The 9,172-nt window shown below is 53.4% G+C and overlaps 3 protein-coding genes across 3 annotated transcripts; 1 reads left to right on the top strand and 2 right to left on the bottom strand.

The window, feature by feature from the left end:
• Positions 1-367: 367 nt before the first annotated feature.
• CTAM01_00020 (uncharacterized protein) lies at positions 368-592 on the top strand (the record flags this gene model as incomplete). Its single annotated transcript, XM_060516074.1, has 1 exon — positions 368-592. One exon carries the CDS (start codon positions 368-370, stop codon positions 590-592), a length of 225 nt encoding a protein of 74 aa, XP_060388700.1.
• Positions 593-2,367: 1,775 nt separating this feature from the next.
• CTAM01_00019 (uncharacterized protein) lies at positions 2,368-2,949 on the bottom strand (the record flags this gene model as incomplete). Its single annotated transcript, XM_060516073.1, has 1 exon — positions 2,368-2,949. One exon carries the CDS (start codon positions 2,947-2,949, stop codon positions 2,368-2,370), a length of 582 nt encoding a protein of 193 aa, XP_060388699.1.
• A 372-nt stretch (positions 2,950-3,321) lies between these two features.
• On the bottom strand, positions 3,322-4,742 carry CTAM01_00018 (uncharacterized protein; the record flags this gene model as incomplete). The annotated part of the gene is made up of 2 exons (XM_060516072.1): positions 3,322-3,449; positions 3,518-4,742. Coding segments are annotated over 2 exons (1,353 nt in total), but the record flags the coding sequence as incomplete, so codon positions are not given.
• Between the last annotated feature and the right edge of the window lie 4,430 nt (positions 4,743-9,172).

The raw sequence follows: 9,172 nt of genomic DNA, 5'->3' as shown, positions 1-9,172 counted from the left end.
ACCCTCTCCACCTCCCACATCTGCCATCAGGCTTTTGTTCCGATGGCTTGTCTTTTCAAGCACACACTGCGTAAGCAGGCATCTGGTTCACTTTGAGGCTTGCCTCATCTTGCATAGCCTTTGCCTTGGCCTTTCCACCACTTGCAGCACAAAGGTCCGCAATCTCCATTTGTTACGGTTCCTACATCGTCATCCCCAGCCCATCCATCTCCAACTTATCCAGTTCAGCGGAGCTCTACTTCCTTGCTCCCTTCTCCCAGCGATCCCGGTCCCCCGTCTTCTCAGTTCTTGGTGTAATGCCACACATTGTCAATGACAAAGTTCCCCTCATCATTCCTAGTCTCCATTCATCTTCATCCCATATCGAATGATTAGGTGCTCTCCTCGTTTGCATCTCACATACTCGGGGCGCTCCACACTGAGACCTCCCAAACCTGTCAGTCCTCCAATGCATATGCGATCTCCCAGGTTGTATCCTCTCTCATATTGGTCTTCCCACCCCTTGTCCCTCTTGGTCCGCTCATACCATACATTAGCTCCAACGGACGGGCATACGACACGACTTAGTCTCTGCGGCAGAATTGCAGATTGACCATTCTAGTTGGCCTCTTTGGGATCCGTCTCTTCCTACTATAACTAACACCACGTCGTACATGACACTAAATTAGTCATCTCCGTTTTGGCCCATACGCCATCCGTCACTTCATGGCAAAGTTGGCCTAGTGCCGTCTTGGTGAGATCCCCTTGAGGACTCCGTAAACTACGTAAGCACATATCCATCCTTGATAGCGCTCCCCTCTATCTACGTAACCCAAGGTTGCTTCTTCCCCCGTCTTCGTTAGCCTCTTTCCGTAGCCTCCCCGAGTCTCCGCCCCGAAACGCCTCCATCATGGCGAGGCAAACCCCCTCCCTTTTAGCCGCCCTTCCGTGTCGCCGCGTTCGACTCAGTTGCCGCAACGGCGCCTTGTTCCAAAAACAAAGTCGCCGCTAACATGCCCGGACCAGGTGACCTTGACCAAGGCCAGCAACGACGACAACAACGTCGCGAATTGAGCCTCCACTTCCATCAGGACTTTTTGTCGGTCTTTGCTTCCCCCGAGCGACCCCTCGGCACCGTCCAACCCGCCAATTCGCGAGCCACGTTCAAGATGGATCATCTTATCTGACCATGGGCGCAACCCCATCCTAATACCTAGCATATACCAAGCATGTCAATGTGTGTGTGTGCGTGAGAGTACGCCCCGCGTACCGAACGCAACTGCGCGCCGATCGTTGACCACGCGGCAGCTTCTCCCATGTTTTCACATGAACACTCGCACAACCCCCTCCCCCCTTTCTTAGAGATCGACGCAGCCTCTTTCCCCTTTCCCCAAAGAGCCCCCTCTTTCCATCAAAATCATGGCGTTTTGCTGGGTGCCTGGCATTGCCTTGGGTTTTGTCAGAAAGGCAGTGAGCCCGACCCTCATTTAGGCTTATCCCTACCATTGGGTTGTCACACACGCATACGCGGTGCCGGCCGGCAGTAGGTATACGCACACTTTCAGCTTCCGCACTCGGCGAAAGCGATTGGATTTGCGATGAGACAAAGGCGCGCGCCGTGGTTGAACCACACTAGACCACGGAATACCTACCAATCCTCCAAATTTCAGGGCCATGACATTGGGATATCATTGCCCGAATAGACCGCATCGCATGGCAGGTGGCGAGTCGGTGAGAGCCGAACCGTCCAAGCCCCAAATACACACATCCTCATCTCAAGCTTCGGCTTCATCCCCATTGCGGGGAGAGATGCATATGTGATGAGATGGCAGGCATGGCGCTTTTGGAGGCCCGGGAGGGGGGAAGCACGGGAGCTCGGGGGGCCAGTCTACTTGGGGATGCAGATTGTCGTTTTCCCCATCTTGATGCAAAGGCGGAGGAGAGGAACCGTTCCCCCGTGCCCTCGGCGCCGCGCCATCTATTTGATGCTTGACCACCTGCAATTGATCGATCGAATGTTCCTACAAGCCCAGGGAGCTTCATTGCATCAGAGGTGGTCTGATCTTGCGTTGCCGATCTATCAAACTTTGGCCGTTGGAGATGCGCGGGTTACAGATGGTTGATGTGAATTTTCTTTTTTGAAATTCTTCGTACTACTATTATATTATACTGTTCGCAATGTACTATGTGCGTGGTTACCCATATCCAGTGACACTACCAGCCAATCCACTAATCTGGTTTCCTTAAATCACAACCCATTTCCTTTGCTCGCCGCTCAAGTCACGAGGGACGTGAAGCAAAGAGTCTCAAAAGTCCAAAGAAAAAAAAATTGTCCTCGACGATGCAAACTAGAAAATGCAGTGGCATTTCTTAGTAAGATGGGTATAATCATCGTGTGTGGAAGCTAGTAGTACAAGTCGCCCTCCCGGTTTGGGAACAGGGTCGAGTTTTTGCGAGGTGTGCCGCCAAGGCACCAACCTCTGGTTCGTCATCTAAGAAAAAAGACCCTTTTGGTGGAAATTCCCAACGGGCGGAAACGACATGATGAGCGCGCAACAAAGTAACAGATGATGAAAAACAAAAGGCAGAAAACAACAAAAGTGCAGCCCAGTATCCGTTCAACGCCAAGGGTGAGGGTATCGCCAGGTCCTCCATGACCTCTTGGAGATCTTCTTCCTCTTTCAAACATTTGAAAACCGAAAATGGACAAGAATGTGGTTGGTCCAGCCACCAACCAGGCCCGTATCCTGGGGGTTGTGTGGTGTGGGGTTGAGCGATCGACAATGAAGTGAATCCGCGCCCTTGTCCCCCTTCCTCCTCCTGCAGTTTCCCCCTTTCCCATGCGTACCTCACAGCCATGAGGCGCCGTCGACTCTGCCGCATCGTTCCGGAGCCCGCGGGCTCGAATAGTCGTAGGTAAAAGTAAGCCAATAAAAAAAAACATTGGTAAAAAGATCTCCAACATATCATGAGACACCCTTTATGATGATGATCCGAAAGTGACAACCCGCCCGCCAATTCCTTTGCCGCCGCCTGACTTTTGTCTCTTTCGCTCGCAGATAGATGGATATTATAACGATTGTAAGAATGGTATCGTGTGAGAACCGATGAAAAAACGAAGACCGTCTATGAGAAATTTTGAAAAATCACAACCCCGTTGTCGAGCCACTCGCAGATGTGGAGGGGGTTTCGGTGTCGAGAGTGGGTATAGACTTTAGGTCATGACTCGAACCGGGAAAACTCGTGAGCTCGTACTGATCATACTCGCCGAGGATTGTTTCGAGAACAACAATGTTGCCGTTACAGCTTGTTGTACATGTGGATATGGCAAGTTGAGTCCGATTAATCGGAGTGATGGTCTTCAGAACCAGCTTCAGAGCGAGCGTCGCCCTTGTGGACCTTCTTATGCCTCCGCAAATTTGATACTACGGAGAAGTGACGACCGCAACCTTCGACCTCGCAGGCAAAGGCTATACTGATATTAGCACGTGTAATCTGGAGATATGCCTTGGCATGGATGATAATGGGTGTAACATACGCTTCTCGCCAGTGTGGCTGTACATGTGCGTCTGAAGAGAAGAAGGGCGAGTGAAACGCTTGTCGCACACCTTGCACTTATGCTTCTTCTGCGTGCTGGACGACACCTTGGAGCTGAACTGGCCCATCATGGATTGGGGCGCAGGCGGGATCTGGGGAGCCATGAGGCCGTGGGGCCTGGGGAGGGTCCGGGAGGTGACAGACTCGATGTCTGAGCCGACAGTAGAGTAGTCGCTAACAGAGTCGGCGCCGTAGTAGTTGCCGAATCCAGAGGCGGAGGATACGGAAGAGCTGGTAGAGTGCGTCGAGGGGAAGCCGTACGAGTCACCTGAAGCTCTGTCGCTGCGGGCGCCATAGATGTTACGGGGAGTCTCTTGGCTCATGGCGAGCATGCCGTGGCTTGCGTCGAGGGCATCAGCGAAGCTCCTGCGCTCATCGTGGTGGTGAATTCCTCTGTTGTTGAAGTCAATCATTGAGTTGCGATGGGGCCGGGCCAGAATATTGGGGGTTGTGACATCGACCAGGGAAGTTGAGGGTACTGACGAGTGAGAGAATCTCCGAGAGTGTTCGGGTTCCGGAGCAAGGGCGAAAGTAGAGCGCATGGGAGCAGGTGCGTAGCCCATGGTCTCGTAGGGGGTGGGAGAAGCCGTGTAAGTAGCGTTGACAGGGGAAGCGGCGGTCGCGTAGGGAGCATCACCGTAGGCAGGGGCCGAGGTGGCAGCCATGCGGTTGATACTGAGGATATCTTGGGGAAGAGTGAGTAAGTCCGACCTAGGCAGAGGGTCTGCCATGGGGAGACTACCTGCTGAAGCTGCCGTCACTGGGATCTGTCCGTAAGAACCCAAAGATGAGGCATTGCTGCTGGTGCTAGTCCTAGCAGTGTGTGACCTGTCCAAGCCCAGACCCGAGTTGAGAGAGTGACCGTGGTGAGGAGCATACAAGCCCTGAGGAGCTTGAGGTGATGAGGTGTTTGCCCACGGGTTTGAGAACTGGGGGGAGGAGGAGGATGATGAATGTGCGTAGGAAGACATGTGGTCGAATGTGTTTAAAGGTCCGAATCGTTGCTGGGAATCTAATGTCATAGTCATGATGGTATGGTTGGTGGTGTTGATGATGGTGGTGATGAGAGGTTGTGGTGGTGGTGATGAGATGGGATGACGAGGTTGAGCGTCAACAAAGGTAGATGTCCGGTGGAATAGCGTTTGCTGATCGGATGCAAGTGCAACGGCTTTGAGAAAAAGCCAAGTCGTGTTACGGATCAGATAGAACTGGATGATCCCGTGGGAATTGTGTGAGTTGAGGTTGGGGGATCAGCGAGGTTTAAGTGTGTGCCTGTGGACTACTGACACACGAGTATTTGAACCAGTTGAGAGCTGAGACCAATCGTTTGGGCCGACCAGGCAAGAGTCGTATGAAGCTTGTTGCACAGTGGTCAGCGGGACATGGGAGAGTCGTGTGGAGACTCGTTCTCTGCAGACAGCTGTGACGACTCCGACTCAGAGTGATCGACAGCGCCAATATCCCGTGGGAAAGAGGCCGAGGCGGACAGGGTTGGGGGCGATTAGGTAGGGTAGCAGGATGGTTCAGATTAGGACCGGGGGGCAGGCTGAGGAGGAGCCTTGAGGGAGGGAACGACCAGGTTGAGGTACAGTAGCGAAGTACTCCGTAGTGCAAGGTAGTGTACGAAGTACTACGTAGGTGTAGACCAGCGAGAGCGGAGCGGATGCACGGTAGTGCGTAGCGTGGGTTTAGAGGTGTGTAAAGTGAGTGAATGAGGATGTGGGATTGTGGATGAGAATGGGAGAGGAGAGGAGAGAGAGAAAGAGATGGTGGCCCAATTTTTGACAAGTTGACCAGGAAGGAAGAGGAGGAGAGACCTGGAGTACGTCCCTGGGACGAAGTCGAAATGGGAGAAAGATCTGCGGTGTCGAGGACGGTTTGGTGAAAAGTCTCGAGGTCAATTGGGGAGCCGTGACAGGGACCCCAGGTGTAGTTCAGTAGTGCGGTGTAGAGTGCGGACGGCTCTGAAGTCAGCCGGGAGAAGACGACCGATAATTGGAAGTGCGTTGGTGTGTTTTTTTTTCTCCCCTTCCCTTTTTCCTCAAGTTCGCAAATAGTGGGGCTCTCCCGTGTTGTGTGTGTGTGTGTGTGTGTGTGTGTGTACGTAGTGTACGTAGCGTGGTGCTTTTTTTTGGTGTAAAAGGTACCAGTATCTTTTTCTCGTTCTTGTGTGTGGAAGAAAAAAAGATATGGGGGCAGTGTCGAAGAACAGACAGTTGCTTCTTTTTTTGATTTTGCTGCCTCTCAATGCGCTCTCTATTTCTTTCTGTTCAGTTGTGACGAACCGAAAGCACAGGGCAAGCAGGAAAGAAGGCGGAGCGCTCTGTCTGTAATGCGTGGTTGGGCTTGAGGTTGGATGATGGAGCTGATGATCTCTCTGATGATGAGCGTTCAGAAAATTGGGTCAAGGTGTAGAATTCGCAAAGAGGGATGGGGGAGGCGAGGGAACAACGCTTTTACATCCTGTGGTGCTTCCGGGTCAGGCAGGAGAGACAGCAGATGAAGCTATGATGTCGCTTTACTTGGTGTTAGAGTGCCTGGTGTGGAGCGATGAGGTGAAGGGGTGGGGTGAGGAAACCGATGGAGAGGGGGTGTGTTTTTTCTGGCAGCGAGAAAGATGAGGAAGAAGACGTGTGGTGGGGTCACTTTAGTAAGGAAAGAGGGATGGGGGTTCGACCGGGGGTAAGGGGGGGCGGGCAAGGAAGGAGAGAAGGAAGACAACGGGAGGGAAGGGGGTGTGTTTACGAGTAAGAAGGAGTGGGTGGAGTGAGGGGGGAGAGACAGGCAGGGACCATGGGAAGTGGATACCCGGCTGTCCTAAGCCAGGCAGGAGAAAGTGTGCACACACACATACACACACACACACCTCTCTCTCTCCTCTCAGAGTCTTTCTGTCTCTCCAGTGTGAGGAGACTGGGAGGGGGCACCTACTGCGTACACCTACATCAGAGAAAGCGGTATCCGCTCGCACTACAGATGCGGAAACCTGCGAGGTGAAGAGCCGGGCTCAGGCTTGTACCGTCCAAGTCAGGTGCGCGCCACGCAGGTACCAAGCCCGACGGGTAGAACTACCAACGTAAAGCGCGGCTGTCGACGCCTCGACCACGTCCCGTCCCAAGTACCCGAGTACGTCGTCTATACTTTGGGCAAGGCTAGCACGCTCGAGCATATGCTGCCCTTTGGCCCACCTACCAAAGTACTGTACGGAGACTTTGCAAGTCTACCTACCTTACCTACCTTGCTGCAGAGTAGGTATGGCAACGTGAGGTAGGTATTCGTGCACCAGCATTAAGAGAAAAGCCCCCCAGTCCACAAGGTGCCGGTATCTGTCTCTCCCGCTCGCCATCGCCTCTAGCGCCAGGCCACGGGCAAGAGCTCTGTTCTCCCCCCATCTCTTCCAATCCGAGCAGCCCATCACTAGCCTTTACCTGGGCTAATCAACTTAAGGTCAGGACTCAGCGTAACGTAGGATAGGGTACGGCGTCACGGCGTCTAGGGCATGCGGATACGCATTGCGCCTCCCTCGGGGTAGGAAGAATCAGAAGAAGCCAAAAAAGCGCCACTGATGATGGGTAGGCAAGGGCACGGAGACTATGGGAGGGGCGGCCATGGCATGGAATGGGACGGGATGGGGGTTCGAGTTGGTGGGCAGTCTCTCCTTTCTCGCGCATCTACACTACGAAAGGCAGACCAAAAGTGCAGATTTGTAGAGTCCCCCATGCTGGCTACGGATACTAGCATCGGGTCTGATCAAGGTTGAGGAGGAAGGGTGTGTGCGCTATGATTTCTCTTCTTCTCCTGCGACTATGACGGATGTGGACGGATAGGATAGTCAGGACGAGGGGTACGAAGTAGGGAAAGAAGAATTGTTCCCAAGTTAACCGTACTCTGGAGGTGGGTTCTGACGGCTGACTTGCCTGACGTCCAAGCCATGAGTTAATCAATCGCCAATGCCTGTAGAATAGAGATGAGATATGCAGGGTCTTTCTCTGCCAAAGCAGAGGAAGGGGAACAAAATACATCAAAACTCGACTCTCCGACCCTAGGTGCCATCTACGCCATACCGGATACGTAGTCAGCCAGCATCATGTCCAGATTCAGACCTGCCATGGCTTGACTCGGAACGGCGCTTGCTCGCCAGTGTCGCCACAAAGTCCCCTTGGGCTGAGATGTATGTCGCGATATCTGAGAGGGGAATGGCTCCAGGGCCGGGGTAGGGGACCATGTATTCCGGTCCAACGACTTTTTGATACTATCCTCCTCCTTGCGAAGCTAAATGCCTGATGACAGCACTCGCCGTCCCGCTGGCTGAAAGGAGCGAAAGAATGATGGATGTGGTGGTAGTGGTGGTGGTGTGCGAGCGTGCCTGCCTGCGTGCCTTGTGATGGCATCGCGTTCTGCGGTCTCTGCACTCGGCAAAGTGTGAAAGTGTCAAGACGAGCATGAAAGTAAAAAGAGTGGAGGGCAGGCCAAGAGAAGGGCTCTTAATGGTGACATTTTGTCCATACTCCATCGACGAGACCAACCGCAGCGTATCACGGGCGTCGAGATGCCGGCTTTGGCTCCTCTCAAGTGGCTCCCGTCAATTTGCTGGGAAAAGGTCTCCGGTCTCTCCCAAAGCCATTGGAAAAGTACGGATACCAGTATTCCGTATGGATACCCAGGTCAGGTTGTAATGAAGACTGTGGGCGCATTCTTGTTGTCGTCGTCGGTTCGGTTCCTCATGTCTTCCTCTCTCTCTTGTCCCTTTCCCACTCCAACGCACGCAAATTCGCATCTGGCGTTCATACGGATACTGCGTTCAACGCTCGTTCGCTTGGGAGCGTCCCACCCTCTGGTATTCAAACAATATCAATGGCATCCTTGCGAAGAGGAGAGACCAGGGCAGGTTCGAAAGGTAGCGTGGGCGTTTGAAAGGGCAAAATGTAGGGGTAAGCCTTGGAGAAAGGCGCAAAGAACCAGAAAAGGTGGGCCCGAGGGCTGTACTGAATACCTTCCTCTCGTTCTTTCTTGCTGCCCGTCTGTCTCCTCCCACCCTTCCTTTGCCTGCGATGAAAATAAGCAACCACAAGCCAATGTCGATGAGAGCGCCAAGAAATACCTCTCTCAGACGGATCCTGAGCAACTTTGGAGAGAGAAAGAGCAGGGGCTCTCTCTGACGACGGGGGGGGGACTAAAGCGGGGACGTGAAAAAGAGGGAAAGGAAGGGTGGTACGGCGTGCGTTTAACCCTCCAAGTGGATACCAGGGCGTCTTTCCACGGCTACCACTGACGTAAGGCACGTCAATGTATTGATGCGTTTCGAGCAAGGGTGTGCAAGATTGAAACAACCTCCACAGTGCCCACCCGGACACTGCTGTCATCAACTGGCAGGGGCCAAGGCAAAGGGAAGGGGGGGCACCGGGGCCCTTTTGGGGGGGGGGGGGGGATTGTGCCCTTGGTTTGTTCGTCAGTGAGGAAGTCGATGTATCCGTTCCTAGTGTAGTGTACGGAGTATTGAAGTGGAGGGAAGCGAATGAGGAGGGGAAAGAGGAGCTGCCAATTCGATTCGACCGCAAGCCGACGCAAGAAGAAGTTGCCCCCATGCTTTCAACAC

Source organism: Colletotrichum tamarilloi, assembly GCF_030869305.1.
Source record: "Colletotrichum tamarilloi strain Tom-12 chromosome Unknown Scaffold_1.1, whole genome shotgun sequence".
In the NCBI taxonomy this organism is placed as follows: domain Eukaryota; kingdom Fungi; phylum Ascomycota; class Sordariomycetes; order Glomerellales; family Glomerellaceae; genus Colletotrichum; species Colletotrichum tamarilloi.
The sequence above is the reverse complement of the archived record's forward strand: the minus strand, read 5'-3'. Positions and strand labels throughout refer to the sequence as shown.